Source organism: Apteryx rowi, unplaced genomic scaffold (assembly GCF_003343035.1).
Source record: "Apteryx rowi isolate R43461 unplaced genomic scaffold, aptRow1 scaffold_7, whole genome shotgun sequence".
NCBI classification, from domain to species: Eukaryota; Metazoa; Chordata; class Aves; order Apterygiformes; family Apterygidae; genus Apteryx; species Apteryx rowi.
The window spans coordinates 899,221-923,375 of record NW_020450982.1 but is presented as its reverse complement, the minus strand read 5'-3'; the positions used below and the strand labels follow the sequence as shown (position 1 = coordinate 923,375).

Sequence of the window (24,155 nt, the reverse complement as noted above, 5' to 3'; positions counted from 1 at the left end):
AGGCGCCGGGCAGGAGCGGGGCGCCCGCGCCGCCGCGTAGCCCCCGCGGCTGCCGGTTACGTGGAAGGGGCTCAAGCGCGGGAGCTTCCCTCAGCGGGGCTGGGGGTGCGCGGCGCGGGGGGAGCTCGGGGGCCCGGCCTGGGCCTCGCTGCGGCAGTGGCCGGGGGCGAAAACAGCGTTTCTCTGCGCTAAAGCCAGGCCTCGGAGCAGCGCGGGGCCGGGGGGGGATGCTGCTCCGGCGGCTCCCCTGTGTGAGAGATGAGTGTGCATATTCGCTTTCAAAGCACTGCCAGGAGCCTCCTGGGTTATCTAGCCTAATCCCGTGTTATTGCAGGTATCGCTTCATTTAATCCCTTAATAAACTTCTTTTTTTTGTTTCTTTTCCGGTCTGTGTTTTAAAGGTAGTTACCTTTTTTGCCCCCGCTGTCCTGCCAGGTAGGACTTCCCTGTTTGGTGCTCAGGAGCCACGTCCCGACCTCTGCGTTTATGGCAAAATTTTAATCCGTGGCGATTGCACACGCATTGGTTGCTGCGCTGGCGTTGTGCTTTACCTTAATAGCCTTTCTCCTTCTCTAGTGCTTATTCACAACACCACGTTTATAGGCAGCACTCGGATCTCCTGGCACCTTTTGATCTGCTGGACGAATAGGCTGGTTTTGTCTCTTCTGGCCAACAAGCTTTTTTTTCCTGGGCGTCCTAGTAACTGTTAAGTTCGAACAGAAATGGTGCAAATATTTCCTGAACTTAAACAGTCCCCTGAGGTCTCCTAGTGCCTTGGATATGACACTCATACTTCCTTATTTTTGCTCGATGCCTCTCCTGACACCTTCTGTGGCTGCATCACGTTTTTTTCCTGTGATTAAGCAAACCACTCAGGTTCTCCTCTCCAGTCATTTTTAACTGATGAACGCCTGTCTGGAGTTCTCGATATTATCTGCAAATAGGTGGCCTTGCATATTGCACTGTTTAATTTTAGTCCCCTCATGATCTCTCCCAACTTGGTGTGCCTAGCAGCTTTAATCAGCGTGATCCCACTGGTTGTGCCAGAATAATTAATGAAAATATTAAATGTGGTGAATTCTGCTCCTAGTCTTTTCTTTAGTCTGCTAGCTAATAAATCGCCTACTTCTGTTTCATTCCTTTTAACCTAAGCAGGATAATCAAAAAGCTTTCTCTATAGCATCAATCACTGAACTATCTGTGGTTTTTTTTTCACTGCCTTCCCCTTCCTTTATTAGGGCTTGGAAAAATTCTGTTGACCGTAACTTGAGTTGCTACTACTTTTGGATTATTTTAAGAATGTAAATAAAGCCTTAGGGCTGTGGGGAGGGCGAAAACAGTGAAAAACACAGAATGTCCCAAACCAGTAACTAAGGCCCTGAATTAGCTCTCATTTTCCTGCCAGCTTCTTGAGGGAAATAATTGCCACTATTTGAAAAGTCCCTTATCCTATATCCTATCTCCTTTGAGCTTTCAAGGAAAAAAAAAGCAAATGGGCCTTGTAGAGTATACGGAAACCTTGCACATTCAGTTTTTGTCATACCAAAATAAATGGATATAGAAGTTGAGAGTAAGCCATGAAAATTGTTCTGTTGAAGCTGAAATTGGTATCTGTCTTCAAAGACTTTATACAGGTTGATTGATGAAAACCTGATCAAAAACTACCTATGGGAAAAAAGTGTGGGTTTTTTTTGTTTGTTTTGTTTAGTGAGTCTGAGACATGAAGCTAAAAGGAACAAAATCTTTCAGGGTGAGATGGTAGGCTCACAATGCCTATAGTGAAAAAGACCTGTATAGCTGTGGAATTTAGTTTTCCTGCAAAGTTAGACTGCTATTCCTGATGGAAAATGTCAGTTAAACCCCTGTCTTTTTTTTTTTTTTTTTTAATTTCCCTCTGTTGCTGTTGTATAAGCGGGTGGTTGCATGGTAATGCCTTTCAAAAGGAGCAGGATTTAATTTTGATACTTACTCACCCTCAACCAGTTAACGTAGGCGTAATACTAGGTTTAGGATTCTCTGAATTATTCCAGGTGCTTTTAAGATGTCCCTTTATCAGCTTTTTTATATCTGGATTTTGTAATATAGGGTAAAATACATTCTAGCAGTATTTAAAGTTGATATGAGAAGGTTTTAAAAGAAAATGTGGAGAAGAGTGTTCTTTGTGAAAACATGCCAATGACGTTAGTGCGTATGCCCATAAGCTGAACTGGATGGCATCATATCGAAGCAGGTATTGCATTTCAGTCTGCTACCTGTATTAGATTACTGTTAGATGCCAACAGCCATGCAGTTTCCCCTCCCCCCTCTTTTTATCTTTACCTTGGTTATATTAAGCATGAACAGAGTTATTTTTTTAAATAGTTAATTGAAATAAGCCTTAAAAAGTCCATCTGAATGGAGTTACTCTATTTTCTGTTTCATTCTGTTAATTAGTTGGTTTTAGATGTGTCATCTTACTATTATTAATGTAAGTTTTAGCTAACGAAGGTGTCAAGATTTGTATCATGCAATGCACAGTCTGTGGTTTGGGGTTTTTTTTTGTTTTATTTTTTTGACTGTCCGCTGAATTGGTTTGATAAAATGAAAGAAACCCTGAGGTTAAACTGAACTATCAAATATTTAAGATGGCTATGACAAAAGTCAACTCTACCTAATAAAAGTCCTACTCAAATATTTCTGAATTTAAAAAAAAAATCCTGAGCTGTGGTTGACATTAATTTAAAGCATTGCATTTTAGAGTATTAGAAGCAGAAAGGGAAATGAACCGAAAACAAAAGCCCAGTTTGTTTTCAAATTGGCGTTCAAAAGCATAACTAGTTTCAGCAGAGACAAGGAATATTTAAATGCTAAACTTGTGAGCATTTAAATACAAATGAAGACTCCGACTCTGAGATCTTTAGCTGGGCAATATTATTTTTTAAATAAAGGGGCACAGGATGTACTAGAGAAGGGGAATGCTGCTGGTTCACGTAAGAGGTTTACAGGATACACTCCAGCTGTTCTGTTCCAGCAGTAGACAACCCAGGATATCATTTTGCTGATGCTTGTCGAGGAACTTTATTAGATATGGATAAAAATGTTTTCCTTATGTGCTCAGGTTGCCTTACGAGCCTTCATTGGCTGTGTTTCTTCCGTCTTCTTGCAACAAGTTAAAGAAACATTACAAACATCTCTTCATGTCTCCTACAAATGGAATAAGTGAAGTTAATAAAAATTATGCATGGAAACAACAGTATCATTGATTCCTGCTAGTGGGCTACGTCTTTATTGTTATGGCGATGTCCTTTATGGACTTTTAAAGTGCTTATTTAATATTAAAATTAAAATAATAGATCCAAATTAGAGATTGCCCAGTTGGAGGTATTGGTTGATAGCTTTCTGATTTATTTGTTAGCAGCCTGTCTGCAAGGCCAAAAATTCTCTTCAGAGTTTGCATGCTGATACATGAAGTATTTTAGCTTTTCTGGCAGAAATGATGGGACAGTGCCAGAAGGAATTAACAGAGCCAGTATTCTGTTTCTGTCATACTTAAGCAGCAAATTCCAAGCCCAGGAGCTAATGAGAGATGAGGATGTCTTTGGTTCRGTGGGAATGTTTCTAGGCTTTTGAGCAAGGGCTCTGATTTCTGTTCAAGTCAGCAGCTGTCATGCAGCTCCTGGGCATGTGTATTAATTTCAGGGTAAAAAGAAATCTTTCCCCTTTCCTTTAAAAATGTCCTATTTTTGAGTAAGTAGTTGGATTTCTCTTTAGAAGTATTTCAGGCATTTTTGCATGTTACCAAGAAACAAAAGATATTAAAGATTCCAAATTCTCTCCCTCCCTTTCATATCAGCTTAAAGTGTGAGGCAGCCAAAATAGCTGTTTTCAGCAAGTCACATCAGAAAAATAACTCCTATTTCGCCAACAATGTAACAATCGAGTGTTTTTTTGTTTTTTTGTTTTTTAACTTTAAGCACTAAAGATCTCCTTTAAGCACAGGAGATCTCTGTGAGACAAATATGCGTATTTTTCTTTATAGATAGAGAAATCGAGTCAAAGGGGTTGGAAGCTGCATGTCAAATGCTGCAGAAAGAGCTTGCATTTGAATAATTTAGAGTTTCTAGTTCCCGCACCTGTACTTTAGTCTTCAGACTCTGTATTAAACTACAGTGTCTGTGTTGACAAAACATGAATCATTAAAGATAAGCGTCAGAGCTGTCTTTGACCTGTTGTGGTGCCTCCCAACCTTCAGATACATGCAGCTGATTTTAAAAGATGCATTTGTCGTATTTTTCTGTATATTTCTTCTGTGTAACCTTTTATATATTTCTGTATTTCTCTGATGAGCATATGAGGCAAATGAAGCAACAGARGAGAAGTCAAAGTGATCTAGAAAAGAAAGGTGAAATCATCCAGAACGTTCAGTCTAAAAGGCAAGCCACAGTTTTACCTATGGATGAGATGTGGCAACAGTTGACGCTGTTATTTTCAAAATGATCTGAGGGAGTTTGTACCAGTCACTCAGCCGCCTTTGTGTAGTGCTGGGCATGATTCACAGTGCTCCTGAGTCATGCGTTATGTTGATTAATTTGTGTGACTGAAAACAGTAGGCTATTATTAGGCACTGAATTAACAAATACTTGGAGTTTTTCTTATTAAACAGACAATCTTAATCTCTGAAGGTATCGTTTAAGTTTATATTCTGCTTTGTCCTTTGTACCTGAGGTACTACTGCATATGGTTTCCAGGTCCTTAGCATAAAAAGGGGAAAAAGGTATCTATAATCAGAAGGAAGACTGTAGTAATTGTTGCTTTATTGCTGCACAAAGTTTGGGACTAAAGTAGGTCTTTTCAAGTCTCCTTTTTTGATCTGAAGCTTTAGCTGCCCTTTTCAGTATCAGAATTTATCTACATTTCTACTGTAGCTTGGCAGTAGATTTCTGATGTGGGTTGACTTAAATTAAAGATTAATCAAAGAAGTAAAATTTGATTTAAATAATGCTATCATTTTTGCTCCTATATTGCATTTGTATGATTTATTTTCCAAAACAGATTTTTACTTTAATTGACTGATGTTGTAATTAGACCATGTTTATCTGCAAGCTGGGTTGTTTTTATGCCATGTTTGGTACATATGTGTCTCCAACATACTTTTTAGTAAGTTAAAACAAATCTATGAATCATATACTTTTCAAATATGTATTTTACTTTGACATCTTTCTTGTTAAACCTTGATGGAAATTATAATTGAGCTAGATAGACAAAAACAGCTTTTTTTTACTGGCAGTTTAGTGGGCTGCAAACACATTTCAAAGCTAAAGTGATTTAGTTCAAAACAAAACAGTAATTGATTAATTGTGTTTTGTGAATTGAATAACTGAGCACTCTGTTGCAATTATTTAAAGATACTTAAGTAACTAGCAGGGTTTTCAAGAGCGCCTGAACTTTTTATTATCTCCTATCTGCATCTTTGGATACCAAAATACTTAGAAAGCCTGATGCCAGGCCTTCCAAGTTTTTAGAATAGTAGGTGCTGTCTTTTCATGCTTATCATTTTATTGATACATGATTTTCATCTATCAGTCTATCTTGATTCATTAATTCCCAGTAGACTTCATAATTTCAAATTTTCTTATCAGAAATGAGGAAAATACTCTTCTTCCTCCGTGAATGCAGGCAGGACTTTAGTTGTCTCGTGGGACAGGCAAGCGGGGCTGTGGGAGGGGACGGCCCATCAGCGTGGCCGCTGGTTTATCCCGTGACCTGAGGTACGCTTGCTGCGTGCCTCCAGAGATGGACCTCTCCTTTTGCAATGTTTGCCTGTCGCAGAGAGAATCAGACTAACAAAAAAATGATTTGCCTAACAAGAACACGGTAGAGGAATGGAACGTTCGTAGACAGACAATGATGTGAGTAAATCTCATTTGTTTCCTTGTCTTGCACGTGGCAGGAGGAAGCGTCTCCTTATTCTTTGCTTGACATCTGTTTGAATTTCCTGACCGCCAACCTAGAGAAGTTCTGCACGGAAAGGCAAGATGGGACGCTCTGCTTGCAGGAGCCGGGGATGTTTCCTCAAGAAGTGGCGGATCGATTGCTGCAGACGATGGCTTTTCACGGTAAAAACAATTACTTGCGGRTCATCAGTGAAAATATTTTGCTGGAATGTGACACGGTAGTGCTGGTGTATTTAGTGGTCGAATCTGATATTGGAGCTGTTTAAACTGTATTTCATAATCTCTTAATAGAGAATTTCTGTTACTCCAGCTTTGCCACAGCTTCGACTGAATGCTGCCTAGCTATATACAAAGCTCTCAATAGAAAGTCTTTTGTCTCATAGTTACAATTTTAATTTAATGTTGCTTTAATTGAACATCAGTGTTTTTTTCCCCTTAGATTCTTCTTTTGGTCACTTTTTGGATTTATTGAATCCTGCTTTTCTAATGGTGCTCAAATGTCTAATAATTGATAGCAATGATGTCTTCTGCAGAGCAATTAATTGAATTATGTTTTYTTAACTGTCAGTGTGTTTAGTGCTGTATACAAGTTTCTCAGCTCTCTTAGCACATTTGATGAAGTGGAATTATTTGCTAAAAAGCAGTCAGTTTCAAATCTGTTATTAAAAAAAGCCTAYGAAAACCACATTTTTGTCTTTTTACATTTTAGGTACTGACTTATATGCTTTCTGTCAGCACATATTTGAGGGGAGGGCTACCATCTTATTTGGTTGTTTGCTTTAAGCATGACAAAGGAAAATGTTAAATTTATGTCAATAAAGGCGTCTTAGCATGAAAAGAGGGAATTAGGCTGAAAAAGAAGCGGCTGAAGACTCATTTCTGGAGACTTTATGTAGAGATGAGACTTGGTCTGTTTAAATGATTTTTCTGATATCAAGAACCCTGCATCTGACCCTGCATCTGTAGGATGGATGTGACTAATAAATCACTTGAGTCTTGTTAGTCTTGTTAGTGGAATTTCAGCTTTTCCCAGCTGTTTCCAGTCCCGTATAACCCAGGCAATGGTTCTAAAAAAACAAAAAGCAAACCCCAACCCCCCTCCATCTTCAACATGCGTTGCCTTCTGATACATAATTGTTTAGAGTAGTCTCAAGAAACCAGATTCAAGGAACAGAAACTTACTACCAGTGCTAGTAGCGGTGAGGACGGTTCCAGCTGCAGAGAGACCGCAAATACTGTGTCAGAGAGGGTGCAGCATGTCACGAAGTGCCTGCCAGATAAGCAGGGTGTGGCTGAAGTAGGCTAGTGACACAGCCTAACTTGATCCTCAAGTGAAAAGATTAGCAAAAATGTAGATGTCATTTAGTAATATTTTACCAAATTATTTATTGCACTTAATCTTTCTCCCGGGTACCAGTTGTCTCCCCCCCTATTTTTGCTTTCTCTGCAAAAGAGAAATGCCTCAACTACCTGATCAGAAATGCCTGAACTGCTTGTTCTTTAGAAAGATCTGCAAATCTTAATATTAATTTGACATCCTCACAGAGGAAGTCTAGCTAGTGACTTAAATTCAGACAAACTGTAGTGATGACAACTTTTTTATTCAAATATATTGCATTTTCAGTTTCTTTCCTATGCTCAGTATGTCTGTAGATAGAAGGTTCAAAACAGGAGTTTATAACCCTCCAGAGTGAAACTAGAAGGACGCTTCCTGCTCCCCTTGTGTGCATGCTTACGCAGTCATAGCCTTCTCTTATGACTTTCTATAATGCAGTAATCACACTACTGATATGATAAAAATAAGAAATCTTGGTTTCCTATGCATTTTGGATAATCTTGTGCATAGAACTAAACCTATTATTTCAGTTAAGATGTTGCCAGCATGCTGCGAGACAGGACTGCATATGCAGGTTTCTGGCTACACAGCAGAAGGATTATAATCTCAGACAAGATCCTTGTATTTTCTTTTTTCATTGCTGTCTTTTTCTCCATCCCACTCTCTTTCCTTGTTCTCCTCTTTCTTCTCTTTGAAATGCTTTTTGGGTTCCTTTCTYACATTTAGCTTGTTTCTGAGCAACACTCCTACCTTCTTCATGGAGACTATATGAGAGAACTTCATTAGCTTACTGTATTGATCCTACTTATGAATTCAATCAAATGCTGAATTATTCAGTTTAGTTAAAGCAAAATGGAAACTGTTCATTGATTGCTGGTATTGCACTTCTCTTAAGGTTAACAAAAATGATCAAGGAAGAGCACGTCTGGGAGGACAGAAAGCTTTCAGAAATTACATAATTCTGTTTTTATCACATTTCTAACCAGTCACTGTGAGAAAATCCAGAAAATGCAGGCTGTAGTCTGAAAGGTTTTGAATCATGTCCACATTTCATTTATTGCATGTTGCATGTTCTCAGCCAAGTAGGTGTTGTGTATGTACTGCATTTTAATTTAATTTAGCTCCAATTTTAATTCCAATTTTTCAAACCTGGAATTTTCCACAAGTGAGATCATAATCTTAAAAGCAGAATCTGAAATGCAGAATTTTGGAAGCAGTGACATAATGATACGCTATGCATTATTTTGCAATTAATTCTCTTTGTTAACACCTCTTACTTTTTTTTCATTTGGGCTTTTGAAATTAAGAGCTATGTTATAGAATGCTAGAGCCAAATGCTAATGCTCTTTTCCAACAGGGCTGCTGAATGAYGGAACTGTGGGCATCTTCCGAGGCAACCAGATGCGTTTGAAACGAGCTTGTATCCGGAAAGCAAAAATCTCCGCTGTGGCTTTCCGGAAAGCATTCTGCCATCACAAGCTGGTAGAACTTGATGCTACTGGGGTGAACGCAGACATAACAATCACGGACATTATAAGTGGACTTGGCAGCAATAAATGGATCCAACAAAACCTTCAATGCCTTGTGCTGAACTCATTAACTCTTTCCTTGGAAGACCCCTACGAAAGGTGCTTCAGCCAGCTGTCCGGGCTTCGTGCATTGAGTATTACCAATGTTCTGTTCTACAATGAGGACTTGGCAGATGTTGCTTCGCTTCCTAGATTGGAAAGTCTGGATATATCGAACACCTCTGTCACTGACATAACTGCACTCCTTACCTGCAAAGACCGTCTCAAATCTTTGACCATGCACCACCTGAAATGCTTGAAAATGACCACAACGCAGATTTTGGATGTTATAAGAGAACTAAAATATCTAAATCATCTTGATATTTCAGATGATAAACAGTTCACATCAGACATAGCACTTCGTTTACTGGAACAGAAAGATATCTTGCCTAACCTTGTGTCTCTGGACATTTCTGGAAGAAAGCATGTTACGGATAAGGCTGTAGAAGCATTTATTCAGCAACGGCCAACAATGCAGTTTGTAGGACTGCTAGCTACAGATGCCGGCTACTCAGAGTTTCTAACAGGAGAAGGAAACCTAAAGGTTAAGTGGGGGGATTAATTGTACTGAAAAATTAAAATATTCAGGAAAAATAGAACTAATCATTTGTAACAAATATTTGTGGGTGTTTCCGAAGGAAGCTGTAGGTTCATCTTTCATCCGTTAATTGTGATTACTGATTGTCTATCAAACTGCTGCTTATTTTTTGGCACAGAATCTGCTAATTTTACAAAATACTATTGTAAAAAACATCTATTTCCTGTGCCTTTTTGGTGAGCATCAAGTCCTGATTTAAGATATCAGATCTAAGAAACCTGAACTTTGTCTAGTCTGAAGTCATTTATTAGAGTCATATTCTCTGGTTTTCAGCATGGCCTCTAGCATAAGACAGCAATATGTAAGAGCCGATGGGGCAATTTGCATAAACTTTGAGCACTTCATGCTTAACACAGYAGATGTAACAAAACTTAATAACTGATCTGCCGCTTTACTCCATCACCACTTCTATTTCCTAATTACAATATTTCCACCCACCTTGAAAGGTCTTTTGGTGATGCATGTGTAAGAAGCAATTACTCAGGATGAAATAGTTCCTCTTCCTGTGCAAATCCTAAATTACTTGGCCCCTTAGGATGAGGTGATGTTTGYTGAAGTGCATTTATTTATCTTTTAGTGCTGGGCAACAAGAAGTTGCTCCTCTTTCTTTAGAAGATGCGTATACTTATAGAACTGGARAGTGAGCCTGTCCTGTGCCCTGTGTAAAGGGGTCAGCATTAAAGGAGCAAGATGTTTTAGACATGTCAGTGTCAATGCTATAGCAGCCTTGACCAAGAGGTGGACAGTTTTGTCTTCTACTGTGCCATGAGAGTGATTGGAGACTGCAGGTGGAATGAAGAAGAGTTTGCATAATGTGGCTGTACTTTAGTCTGTCTCCTGTGCAAGCTGAGTTTTAAAATTTGATTTATAACATTTAGAATGCTCTGGCTGTAGGCAAGTGAAATAACACAGTTATAACAATTTTATCATAATCATTTTTGCTTGGAACTTTTGGCAATCATTAATGTCCAGGTCTCTTGAGTACTTACACGGTTGTCACAGCTGACAGCAGCATGTATGGATGTCAAAATGCTGTGGTGTAGAAAGCAGGGTCCCATTTCACATAATTGGCGTACAGCATCAGGAAATGACACCTCACATTTTCTACAACATAATATAATCCTTGCTATTTAGAATATATGCTTTATGTGAGTGATTGTGAAATGAAAAGACAGGAATGAAGAAGGTTCTAATAACATGAAAATCATGATGGATTTTTAGCAGTGGAGTTAGCAAAATGCAGTTCATATTCTTTCCTCAAAGGCTTAGTTGTCAAGAAGAGACTGTAGGCGGGAATTGATTTTGTGCGCTGAAATTCATTAGTGACAATATTGAAACATTCAGCTGCTTAGTCTAGATACTACTAAAGAATAAACAGGACGCAGCACTTGTGGAGACATTAAAAGTAGAATATTTCTATCTTTACAACAGTTTTTGTATCACCTGGTTATAGAAAATTCTTGAAAGACTAAACATTTAATTTTAGGTTATATAACAGTTGAGGTGGAYGTGGTGGTAGAACATCATGAAGCTGTGTGTAAATTCTTCGTGTAGTGTATAATTGGCTGCAAAACATTTCCTTGCTCAGTAGATACGATTGCCCTGGCTTAATCAGTAGAGAATATAAAGCAAAACCCAAGACGGTATCAGTTCTCGGAAGGCTGTAATACATGCCTGGTATTCCAGCAAGTTTTGAAAAATTTGGCCCTATATARTACAGGATGCAAGGAACATGACACTTCAGTCTATGAACATTTGCTTTCCCTTATGTGGCAAATTAAGTAGAACAAGTTCTGCATCCTTCCATAAGAATTTTGAAAAACAGTGGCTGCAGCAATGGTTCATTAAACAGTAGGACCGAGGAACAAACCATCTACAGGTACGCAACTTAGAGTTATAAAGTAGATAAAACACAGTAAGTGGAAAACACACCAGGTTGGGAAGTGGAAAAATCTGTAGCTAGTTTCTGATTTATTATTCTAAATTTAAGCTCATATTAAGTCAGCAGCCCATAGCTTCTAATGCACTCTTCACCTAAATTAGATCATTCTTTAGTTTTTGCATGTATTTCAAGTCTGGTTTTAAGAGCACTCTTCTTTTGCAATGAGTATGTGTTCTTTAATACAGGGCTGTAAAGCTGTTGCTATTGATTTACCTTGAAAGAAACTTGTTGTAGGCAAAGAGTGGAAATATTGTCCATTGATGGAGGTAGAACTGAGTGCCAAAAAATTACAGCTGAAATATCATCTTCCGCAGTTTATCAGCTTCATTTGATAGAGCATTCAATTACAAATATTGCTTTTAAGCATTTGGTGTGTCACAATCAATTTTTATTGGCTAGAAATGCTACGTTTACTTAGTGGTTTCATACAGTTCTGCTTAAAGACATGATTGAATCCTAATTTTGGCTTATACAAGTGGATGCTATCATCTTATGAAGAATGTTTGAAGATTGTGTAGCTCTAGATTAATGTGGGCAGATAATATAATCATTTGCCTTCTGAAGGACTTGGCTAAAATATCACCACCTTTGAAATTGCAGCTTTGCACTTAAGAGCAAAAATTTTAAAATAAAGTGATGACATTGTGAACTGAAGATTGTTTCTCTGTTCATAGGTGTCAGGAGAAGCAAATGAAACTCAGATTTCTGAAGCACTGAAGCGTTACAGTGAGCGGGCCTTCTTTGTGAGAGAAGCACTCTTTCATTTATTTAGCCTGACACACGTAATGGAAAAAACAAAGCCTGAAATTTTAAAGGTAAAATAGTATACTTTTGATAAGAAATTCRTGAATTGTTTTTTAAACTGAACTTAAGGAGGCCATCTCAAAAACCATGGTATAAATTATTTTATGAGCTTTTACATTTTTATTGGGATTTTTAATCTTAAAATTTTAGTGTCAGATAAAAATCAACAATGACTTAAGAATAGAGATGGAGAAGATGCCCTAGCAGTGTATTATGTTAGGTTAAAATATTCTAGGCTGTTTAGTAGCATTGCAATTTTAATTTTTTCAGGTAACTTTGCATATGATTTGAAATTGYCTTCAGGTGCTGAATTATGTCTTTGGAACATATCTATACTGGGTCAAATCAAAGGTTTGCCTAGCCTAATTCYCTGGTATTTCTATTCACTGTCAGCTTCCAGTATGGTAACAAGCGAACAAATAGTGTTATATATTGGGCTAACTAGTGGCAATTCCAAGAAACTTCCTTAGAAACCCATTCTAGACATTGGCTTTACATTGYTGGAACACCAGAAATGGTTTAGTTTCTTCTGTGATCATAAAAAGAGGCATCAGCAGAACAGATGACACTTCAGGAAGGAGTTGTGATAAGTATATACTAAACCAGCAGCTTAGGATGTGATCTTAAATGGTTAGTCACCAAATAATAATCCGATACATCGCTTCCATTACACTGCAGAAAGCCTGTCCGACCTCATTCATCTCTGAAAGGGTTTGGTGGTTYTACCCAGGGGTATAGAGCAAACCTTGGATCTTCCTAAGAATCCCTTGCGCTCCGTGCAGATCTCCTTTGAGAGGTTGCTACAAGCAGTGCAAAAGGACTCAGAGAAGTATCGGTTGTCTGCTTTGAATCACTGAGCAGAAGGAAATGTTCTTATTGAGAATTAAAATCACACCAGATGGATTTTTCCCTTAGGTAAAAGGCAGGCAGAAAGTGGGTGCTGTGAGTCACTGTTGCAGCCTCCAGCRGCAGTGGATTGCTCTTGGGGTGTGTGCGCAAGTAACGTGGGCAAAACTCTTGCATTTCAGCTTGTGGTTGTTGGAATGAGAAATCACCCCCTGAACTTGCCTGTGCAGTTAGCAGCAAGCGCGTGCGTCTTTAACCTAACCAAGCAAGACTTAGCAGCAGGCATGCCTGTACGACTTCTGGCTGATGTCACTCACTTGCTCCTGAAGGCCATGGAACATTTCCCAAATCATCAACAGGTAAAAGACTAGGTTTCATTATTTTCTGTAGGTTTCTSTGTTGTCTTGTGGCTCTTGGAAAAGATTTTTCCACATCTCGCAATCTCAAGAGCAGCTGTGAACAGGTACACATACAGATGTATTTGTGCAGGATTCACATGGAATATTGCTTCCTTTTGTACTTCCTGCCTTATAGGACTGTAGTTAGCAGAATTAGTATTCCCCTAATGTGGCTTTTTAAGAGGACTTTAATGAAATTAAAGTCATGAATGAAATAGAAAATACTGTAGTACGAATCAGCCATTATTTGAGGTAATCTTACTGACAATAGTGAATACTACCTTGCACGTATCAAAAACAAAAGCCAAAACAGAAAAGAGAGATGGAAACCAAGAGGTAATGCTATTGGATATGTAATGAAAACTGATTTTTATCTTGACAGAACCATTATCCAGGCAGAATTTAAGTAGAAATGCAAAGTGGTTACATTGTCTTTTGTTGAAAACAAATAAAACATCTCTTCTGGCAAACTTTGGATATGTGGATCCAWATTATTTCCTTATGATTATCTAAAGGTTTTTGCTTGATAAAGAATGATTAATGCATTGAAGGAACATTTTCCTTCAAAGAGTCAATGTGGAAATCCTTTGAGAAGTCTCTAATTACTAAGCTGGTTTCTGAGCGATCGGCTGTGTGTTAGGAGTTTGAGAGTTGCATCATTGATCAAGCAACTGGTAACATTAATAATATAGAATGAGATACTGCTGGCTTTCGGAAAAGTCCTGTATGCTTGGACAGTCCTTGGATGAAATAATGTGATTTGGGCAAGTCTCACTATTGAAAACATCAATTTTTAAGGTGATGTACTAGGAGGTAAATGAACTCTAATTTGGTATCTTGCATAGAGCTTCTCTTCCATTCATACCTATAGTTATATTCATAGTTACAGATAAATGTCCGAAGAAATATTTTGGTTGATTTCTGAAAGCTTTTTTGGGGGGGGGATTTTTTTTTTCCAACTTTCACATTTAAAGTTTAATGGGCTTTGAGCATTCAGCTGGCTTTCCTTCTACTCTGTTTGGGATATAGTTTTGAAGAAAACTGTGGCATTTTCAGAACTCCACTCATGTTAGAGGTGCATAAATTTAAATACAAGAGGGAAAGTGAATCCCACTGTGAAAAGATTAATTTTGCTCAAAAGTTCTTTTTTTTTTTTTCCCTTTCTCAGACTGACCTTTTCCTTTTTTTTGTTTTTTTTGTTACAGTCATTTTCAGTACAGCTCATAATAAAAATGGGAATATGTTTAATGATTCATAGAAAGAAAGCATTCTGAAATATGTGTGTKTCTGATGAAGTAATTTTTATTTCTTATAGCTGCAAAAGAATTGCCTTCTTTCACTATGCAGTGACAGAATCCTTCAGGATGTTCCATTTAACAGGCAAGTTTTATATGTCAATTAAAATGAGTTGTAGTATCTTGGAATGTTTTTTTTCTGTGGTGGCTGCTTAGTACTGAAATAAGCTCATAACTTTCTTGGTCTTTCGAAAGTGTGTGGCTACCCTGGAGGCTTGATGATCATTCACAAAGTTTGTTTCTGATCTCAGTTTGCTCAGTTTAAATCATTCTAACATGCTGAATTTGTCTGGCCTGGGGTATTTTGGGTCCACAATTCATGATTATTTTGAATGTAGGTCTGAAAAAAATCCTTTGGTATATAGGTATTTTGACTTCAGCTGGATAGGTCTACCACTAATCAGGTGTAACAGAAATCAGGATTTCTCCAGGGGAGTATGGGACTGCTTTTGCAGAGATTTTTCTGYGCACATGTTTTGCCCAAAGGCTTTGAAGCATGTTGGTCTGATGTTTCAGAAGATTGCGTAAAAACTTTCTTTCTTCTTTAGAAGGTTTTCCTGTGCGCTTTGATACATAATCTGAAGTTAGAGACCCTAAGCAAACACCTCAAAGCCTACTGAGGCTCATGCAGTACCTGTAATTTTGCTGTGTGTTTCTACCTTTTTGTTACATGGCGTACTTCTTCTATTTTTTTGGCTTAATGCATTTACATCTAATGTGTTTTCTGTGTGCATCTTTCTTTTATTAAGACTTAGGAAACTTCTGAAAATAAAGTTATTTTTAACTTTCAGGTTCGAAGCAGCCAAACTTGTTATGCAGTGGCTGTGTAATCATGAAGATCAAAACATGCAAAGGATGGCTGTAGCCATAATTTCCATTCTTGCTGCAAAGGTACAAAACTTAAATTTTTAAAAGATCAGATAGTATTTCTAATGTCTGGAAAAAAAATGCTGATAGGGTTTTATTTTTTTTTTTTTATAGCTTTCAACAGAACAAACAGCTCAACTTGGTGCAGAGCTCTTCATTGTTAGGGTAAGTTGGATACTTTCTTGACAGTCAGAAATACCAGCCCTCTGTAGCTATTCATGATAACAGTATTTCTAAAGATATAGAATAAAAGTAAGTAGATAGAATTCCTAGAAAACATCGAAGCTAATATATATTTTTTTGATATGCAATCRTAACTAGGCTTTTTGGTTTGTTTTATTTTTCCCAGCAACTTCTTCAAATAGTTAAACAGAAAACAAATCAGAATCTTGTAGATACTACCCTCAAGTTCACGCTGAGCGCACTTTGGAACCTCACTGATGAATCTCCAACAACGTGTCGGCACTTCATTGAAAATCAAGGGCTAGAACTTTTCATGAGAGTCTTAGAGGTGAGAAGTATGGTTTTGGTTGTGGATTATCAACCTAGGTTTATAATTAACATTGTTTCAGTAATAAGCATAAGTGGTAACTTTTTTTTTTCTTTTTTTCAGTCTTTTCCATCTGAGTCATCCATCCAACAGAAAGTTCTGGGACTTCTGGTGAGATGAATAAAAAATGCCTGAAATCCATAGACTTTTAAAACATGATATGTTAATGTTAATCTGAAAATGTTAATCTGAAAACTTGCCTAACACTAAAATTCTTCTTTAATCTTTATAGTGTGCATTTTTCGTAACTCACACTGTTTTGGACTGTTTTGCCAATYCTCCAAAACCACTAGTTATTTTGAAATGCATGGTTACTGTGAACAAAAAGAGCTTCTAAGAAAGGGCTTCTGATGGGTCTAAACACAAGGAGTAGGTTGAAAGTCAATGGAATTCAGATTWGCACACTGTTTATGAAATTACTGTATTTGAGAATGTTATAAATTAGCCTTTAAAATAGTATAATCTCTGTACTAATGATCTTAAATTATTTATGAGAAAATCTTTTTATTTTGAGGCAAATTCCTGCAGTAAACTGGAAACATTTTCAAAGGCAAAAGTAGTATTTTGGTATCTGCCTGTTACCTGGATGTACAAAGATCTCATCTCATATTTATATGCACCACGTAGTTCAAGTTTATRTATTCATCTCCTTTGTATGGTGGTATTTCTGTTGATATATTCTTAATTCTTTTTTTCTCACAGAATAACATAGCTGAAGTTAAAGAACTCCACTCCGAGTTAATGTGGAAAGACTTTATAGACCACATCAGTAAATTACTGCACAGTGTTGAGGTGGAAGTCAGCTACTTTGCAGCAGGGATTATTGCTCATTTGATATCTCGAGGAGAGCAGGCCTGGACACTAAGTCGCAGCCAGAGGACCTCTCTTCTTGAACAACTGGTACAGAAAAGACAGTGCACTTTATTATACTGTATTTTATAATTTTCTGTTTGCATTTAACACTGAGTGTTCTTGGTTCTGTATTTTGCAGCATTCTGCCATTTTGAATTGGCCAACTCCAGAATGTGAGATGGTGGCTTACAGGTAACTATTGTCTTGATTTATAATTTGGAAAATACGGTAGAACTGAACTAGATTTAAAAGCTTGTTTCTGAAGCAGAGTAAGCCACATGCCAAACATGGTTTTGTCTGGTAGAAGACAATTGGCTCAAAAGAAGCCAACTCAGAAGACTTATTGGCTCAAAATACACAGCTGGTTGGGTTTCCCTCTGTGATAAAAGAAGGGTAGAGTCAGCTAGGGACTCCTGTAAGAGAAAAATGTAATGTTCTTCTCCCTGCTTCTCTATTATGGTATTCAGCTGCATGTCTAAAAGACTGTAAGCAACGACTGACCAATAAGGTTATACTGGCTAACACTAGGTTACTACTATCTGTCCTAGAAAAAGAGGTTTGAAGCCAACAAGTGCAATTAGATAATTACTGGCCCTCCAATCCTTATCATTTCAACTGTTTATTCCTATTTCTAAGGAGTAGGAGGCATCCAAGTGTTATGGTAAAAGAATACCATTTATTCTGCACATTTTTGGTAGTAACTGTCTTAAGTATTAAAAGTCAGTCACCTGCTGCATCTAAAACACTGACTTATCAAATGTTTCTCCTTGTTAAACCTATGGCTAAATGGGTAGACAACATGTGTTCTCTGAAGTAATAATATTCTAGTAGCAAAGTGAGTTGCTGATCATCTCTTTTTTTCTTTTTTCTTTTTCTTTTTTCTTTTACTAGGTCTTTCAATCCATTTTTTCCTCTACTTGGCTGCTTCATGACACCTGGTGTACAGTTATGGGCAGTGTGGGCCATGCAGCATGTTTGCAGCAAAAATCGTATGTATTAAGGCAAAATGACATTTATTCATGCTTTTTTAGCATAAAATTCACTAGCATGAACTGGGAAAAATGGGARTTCCCATGGGAATACCTCATGGTATTCCTTGAACAGCTGCTTTTATTCGGACATGTGAATAACAGTAAGAGTAAAAGGCAAGATAAATTATTCTTAAATTAAAGAACAAGGATTGTAGCAGGTAGCCATCTCTTACAATTAGAACAGAAGTTTTGGGTAATCCTGGCCTCTAATCACCTTTCTGCAATAACTTGCTGTGCCATGAAGGTCAATTTCTTAATCCGTTTTCCCCATCTGCAAAATGAGAACACCAACATCTTGTTTGTAAAATGCTTTGTGAGCATGTGATGAAACGCATAAGTGCTAGGGAAGGAAATAAATCCACTGCATATACCTGAACATAAGACTGGGCAAACTTTAATGGAATTTAATGCTTATTCTTTTTTTTTTCTTTGTGAATTTGATATAAATACGTGTATTCACATTRATTTCTACCATATATAAAGCAGCTTTCCTCTAAAGTATTAAAGATGTTTTCTGTGCGAGTGTTTAATCCTCCTGACAGCAGTTAGCTCTATCCTTGTTTATCCCAGGGCTGAACAGTCCCGCAAATCACCACTTCTATATAAATATATAGTGGAAATATATCTGTTCAGGACYGAACAATAACATGGTGTAATAGATAACTGCATATAAAGTACAGTTTTCCTACTCCATGGTTGTTTGTAAAGCTYGTAACTGTAATTCTTTTGAGACTTTGTTCCCAGGGTACATTGTCCAGAGATCTGTGAGGACTATACCTGTGTTAAAGTAGAAGTTAAATAAAGCTGTTTTACTGACTGGACTCTAGTTAACTGTTTTTGATTAAGACCCTGTAATTCCATGTTAGTGAAATTAAAGCAAGCCTTCTCCTCCACATTGCACCTCAGACCTGTCAAGCCACTATAGTCCTATATGATCTATTTATTTTTAGTGTTCATTTTATGCTGCCCTAACCTCTGGGCTTTCAATGTGCCACAGAGGTTTGTGTTGACAGTGAGTAACTGCACTGCAGAACGGGGAGGCTGAGAATACTTGGATGACATATTCCTGATTTGAGATCAAAACACTGGTTCCCTTATTCCTGATGTTTAGTTCTGATGATAGTTGCTGCCAGAAGCTCCCAGAGAAAGCTGCAGAGAAACCAAAGGCAAAACAGCAAATGTAATAAAGATATTTTCTCTCAGAGTAGGTTAATGCTGAAATATGATGATTAATTTGGGGAAAAATCCTAAGTTTTTGGTATTTGGCACCAAGGAGTTTTTTTATCCTGGAAAGGGGATGCATTTTATTTTGCCCTCCTCTTTTTTAGATGAGGATAAAAAAGTCTGAAATAAATGGAACTGGTTTTTTGTTTGTTTGTTTTTCCTCTTGCCGTTTTGCTACACCCCATCCACCTTGCTGAGCTAACTTAACTAAAATATTAGTAGCACTGCAGTGAATGTGATCCCTAATGAAACATTTTATGTCAGCATTTAAATTGTTAACGCCAGTGTTGCTTCACTGAGATGAATGATGAAATTGGGCACGTCTGAGGTAATGTTCTGTGGATTGCATTACAGCCATTCTGACTTTTTTTTTTTTTTTTCTTTTAAACAACTTCTGAAGCTTGTGTGATACATCATATGTATGGCTCTGTTCCTGGCTTGTCCCTGCATATACTAACACTGGAGCTGATGTAGACCCGCTTCCAACTTTTTTAAATCAATAAGAAAAGTGGAAAGAAAAGTATAACTTTATTGCTGAAAAGGCATTCATAGCAACTTAATACTAGTTAAAGGTCAGCATCAGTAGTAGCTGGCAAACTGTTTTCTAAGGAACTCTTTCCTGTTCACTCTACAAGCCTGTACAAATGATGCAGTGGATCTGATACCACTTTTGATAACTGTTCTATACTGAGGTTGTTGGTAAAGGTTATGTTTTTACCTAGGTACTTAAAGATACTATAATACTTCTGATTCTCTTAGTACCTGCTTCTGAAAACGTATGTATGCGCCCTTAAAATGTATGTACAAGAGGGAGAGAGAGGGAGAGAATACTGTGCATGTTCCAAGGCTCGTTCTAGTCAACTTCTGAGACAGACTTGGAAACTGAACAGAGACAGTCCGAGTCCTGTCAGTATTTATAACCACAGAAAGAGCTCTCTCCTTCCACTGTCGCCCATTAAAGTACCAGTGCAGTCCTGTAGGCACTGCAGGAAGCATCCTAAATGCTGACCGGTCTAGGAGATGAAAGTGGATTTGAGTAAATGTTTACAATATCTGTTACTTCAACAGTAGATTCTTTTTTAGAATTCACTTTTTTTTTTTTTTTTAATCTTATTACAGCCGCCAGGTACTGCAGYATGCTAATTGAAGAAGGTGGTTTACAACACTTATACAACATCAAAGAAAACGTCCAGACTGATCCACATGTACAGCGAATTGCAATTGCCATCCTAGATAGTTTGGAAAAACATATTATGCGTCATGGGAGACCACCTCCGTGTAGAAAACAGCAACAAAATAAACCAAACTGAAAGCTGCAGGTATAAGAGTGTAAAGTATTGTCTTTGTAATAATCCTTTATGATGTGTGTGTAGTTGGAGTAACTTGTAATATAGTGGTCACCATTAAAGTGATTTGCCGATAATTGTGGTACCCAGAACCATGTATGGTAACCTATGGTGAATGTCAACTTTAATGGCAACCGCATATGCAACTTGTAAAAGGAACCATGGTCACTGCTTGAGCTGGTCACACCTGTAGGATTATTGCTGGCTACAAAGAGATGGGACTTGTACAGATCAATATGCACATCTGGAAAAAAGACTTCTAGAAATACCTTGTTTTGTGACTTCTGGGACAGAAAGTTATTTCATCCCTATGATTGCTGTTTATAAAACTGTTTACCAGTTTGGTGTTTGAATAGAGCTGTTTGTGATTGTGAGATTCAACACTCTTACAGATTAAAACAAAAGTGTATGCATGCAGGTTACAATGAGACTTGTAACTAAGGCGACCAAAATGTCCTGTTGCCTCATAACCCTTCTGAACACAAATGGGGTCTTCAGTTTCCCTTTCCTTTTGCCTGCAAGCTGTCTTCTTCCGATTTCCTCGCTGCTAGAACAATGCTTTTTTGCAGCTCGGCTCTCCTGAGCCCTCTCTGCTTTATTAGTAAGGTTGGGATCAGCCCTGCATCGGGGAAAGGGGAAACTTGCTAGAGCAAAGCAATAGAAACAGGATTAAAAGGAGACATAATACTAAAAGGATGAGCTAAGCTTGCAATTTTAAGCTTGATGACAAGAAGTCTTTTTCGGTTTGTTTGCTTGAATACTCTTGGCTGTGTGGGGGATTTTTTCTTTTGCTTTTAGAAGACTGGTAGGGAAAGGAGAAGGCTCATCAGAGCAAAATACTGACCTGTCCTTCTCATCGTGATGGGAGATTGCATGTCTTGATAGAAGGCCCAGGATATTTGGTCACCTTATTTATAAGAGACTAATGATTGCTTTGTTGTTTTCTGTAAATATTCTGTCAGTATTGTGCGGTGAATTATATTTCCAAGACATCACAGTGCAAAATATCACCCAGTGTTCTGTGTAAACCCTGTGTCAATTGTGTTGTTTTGTGGAGTGTGAAATTTGACATAGAGATGCTAACTGTAACAACTTACTTCTTTCTCTGATACCTGTGGGTTTCAAATGATGTGTTGAATGAAAAATATTGCACAGTATACAGATGCCTGATAAAATTGCACAGTATACAGATGCCTGATAAAATACAAGTGATGGAAGCAAGCTATGTGCCAGTTCAAATTTGCTTTTATTTCAAGCATTATTTCTGTTTATCTGGGTAGTCTCCATATTTCCATGGCAACTGACTGATATTCACAGACTCTTCTGCAAATGTACTGGTAATTCAGTTTAAAAAAGGGAATACTTCTGTTCGGTAGTAAGGCAGGGATGGCTTTTTCAGGATGACCGTATTTTACTATTTTTAATTCCTTCCCTTCCTCCCTTTCCTCTCACCAAAATTCCCATCCTTCAAATAAAAACATCACCTGTAATCTTTAATCTTCTGTATTTCAGCAACTTCAAAATGGACTGCACCAGTAATTCATCAGTGTTGTGTGACTGTTTTTTGTACTAAAGTATAACGTGGCTAGCATCATTTCCCTATGCATATGTGGCTGTATGCAGTTTTCTTGATTCGAAAAGAAGTGAAACAGGCTGAAGCTTTAAATGATGAAGCTTGTTTGGAAAACGGCCTGCAGGCCTTTCCCACTACCTTGCCGGGATGTGTCCACTATGGGACTTTTGCTATGAAATATCCACTGCATGAAATGGAAATACAAACTGTCAGAATTGGTGTTAATGGAATATAAATCAATTGGTACCACAAGATTTTAAAATAAATATGACAACTCTCTTTACAGTAATGTTTTTTTTTCCTGATAACAGGAGAACTTGCTGAAGTGTATTAACTAAAACTCTGAAAATCCACCACTGCGTGCAGCACAAAGCGAGTGTGACACTGGCATCGGTCTAGATGGTGAAGGTGTCATTTCCTGAAATTCTGCAGCAAGCAAGCACAGAGATAGTAAATTGGTTTTTCATACCCTTCTTGTTTTGTTCCCACGTGCTTCGGGCAAACAGCAGAATTCTTTTAAGCTGAAAAAGAGCTACAAGGTGCAACTCTACTGAAATAACCCACTTCACTTGCAACTGCCATTACAGTAGTCCCTGCCAGGAACACTTCTGGAAGCAATTTTTAAACTCTGTATTTTGTATTTCTCCAGTGGCATTTGTCATCTTTTTATGAAGGCCAAAGACCTTAAATGTCTCTGCTTTACCTCTGCAGCCCTTTACGTAGGAAATTGCTTGTAAATGTATGAACTGCTGAAGTTAGTTACCTCACTTAGTTGCAGCTGAGGTATCTTGCAGTTGAATTAACGTGGTGGCCTAGTGTACTTGGGTTTTGCCTTAAGACTTAACTTGGCATGAACCAATGCGGTTAACTTATATTTCCTGAGCATCTTTTGGTAACCTGGTTTATTTACTAGAAATCCCTTTCTCCAGCTCTAGTGCTTCGCGTGCTGGAGGGCTGCAGGCCCGTGAAGGCAGAGGTGCTACCGCCCAAGCATGCGGCATGGTCCGCTGCTGGGGAGCTTCCCCCAGGGAGGAAATAACTTCCACTTCTAGGCAGGCCGCAAAGGGAAATGCTTGCTGGGAAGAGAGGATTCTCTATTTGTTGAAATGGTTGAAAACGTGCACAGCTGGTGAGTGGAGGCATGTATTTCTGGGAAAGATGCAAGTGGGACTGCTGGTGCTGTCCCTCCGGTGCTGCCCCAATGGCTGCGGCCAAGGCTGGTCAGCAGGACCGCGGCTGGGGGGGCTGCAGGCGAGTCCGCAGCTCCGCTCTGACCCGCTGCCCTTTTGCCCTACAAAAGTGGATCTGAACTGCACCGTTTCTTCCCCTCGCACCTGTAGAAATGTGCTGCCACCGCTGGGGGGGGGGGGGGGGGGGGGGCTGTGGCCGTGGAGCGCTGCCCAGGGCGGTGGTTGTGGTGCCAGGTGGAAAGCAGGATCGTTCCCTGCTCTGCTCAAATTGCTCCCTGTGCCGCGGGCCTCAAATAACACGCGATGCTGACACAGCAGGCAAGCCTGATGCAGGGGCCATGCATGGGTGTGCAGGCAGGTCACACGCATGCACGTGTTTTGGACATTGCCAACTGCTGGCACCAAACACGTACGTTCAGTTGACTGGAGCGAAGGCTCTGTTTTCCTCTGTCCATAGCAAACGTGGGGATGAAAGACCACTGCTCTGTGTTAATTCTGCTTGTTCTGGCGGATGGATTACCTGGCAGAGTAATGGCAGACTGTCTTGGAAAGGTTTTATTTCTTTGTAAATCATGAGATAGATTTCTCTTCTGAGTAATCTTTTCCTATTGACATTGAGATGCAGTGTGTTTGTAGGTCTAGTCCTTGGTATCTGAGACTTGTTTCTTAAAGGCTGTCCTCTGAGTGACTTTGATAATACTTTTAGCTACTGTGACAAATTTACATCAAGGATGGGAACAATTACAGCATATCATAACACTGTCTAATCCGACCTAGTGTTCAGTAATCCTTTTTAGCTTTT

At 38.5% G+C, this 24,155-nt stretch overlaps 1 protein-coding gene and 1 long non-coding RNA gene across 3 annotated transcripts in view; one reads left to right on the top strand and one right to left on the bottom strand.

Moving 5' to 3' along the window:
• The window catches only part of LOC112976027 (protein zyg-11 homolog B), a 23,288-nt gene extending 840 nt beyond the window's left edge, over window positions 1-22,448 (top strand). The window contains exons 1-14 of one of the 2 annotated variants that reach the window (XM_026086853.1): window positions 201-334; window positions 5,930-6,095; window positions 8,627-9,381; window positions 12,052-12,192; window positions 13,210-13,386; window positions 14,741-14,805; window positions 15,512-15,611; window positions 15,702-15,752; window positions 15,937-16,098; window positions 16,201-16,248; window positions 16,840-17,037; window positions 17,129-17,181; window positions 17,881-17,978; window positions 20,364-22,448. In XM_026086853.1, the coding sequence (XP_025942638.1) occupies window positions 6,044-6,095; window positions 8,627-9,381; window positions 12,052-12,192; window positions 13,210-13,386; window positions 14,741-14,805; window positions 15,512-15,611; window positions 15,702-15,752; window positions 15,937-16,098; window positions 16,201-16,248; window positions 16,840-17,037; window positions 17,129-17,181; window positions 17,881-17,978; window positions 20,364-20,554 (2,091 nt within the window). In that variant the 5' untranslated portion in view covers window positions 201-334; window positions 5,930-6,043 and the 3' untranslated portion in view covers window positions 20,555-22,448. Of the gene's footprint in view, window positions 1-200; window positions 335-5,929; window positions 6,096-8,626; window positions 9,382-12,051; window positions 12,193-13,209; window positions 13,387-14,740; window positions 14,806-15,511; window positions 15,612-15,701; window positions 15,753-15,936; window positions 16,099-16,200; window positions 16,249-16,839; window positions 17,038-17,128; window positions 17,182-17,880; window positions 17,979-20,363 lie in introns of those variants that run through there. The other variant, XM_026086852.1, reaches the window with a different exon arrangement.
• LOC112976030 lies at window positions 2,894-7,215 on the bottom strand. Its single transcript, XR_003256857.1, has 2 exons — window positions 7,116-7,215; window positions 2,894-3,183 (listed from the first exon to the last, which is right to left on the bottom strand). It is a non-coding gene; the product is annotated as an uncharacterized LOC112976030 (long non-coding RNA).
• Window positions 22,449-24,155: the final 1,707 nt, after the last annotated feature.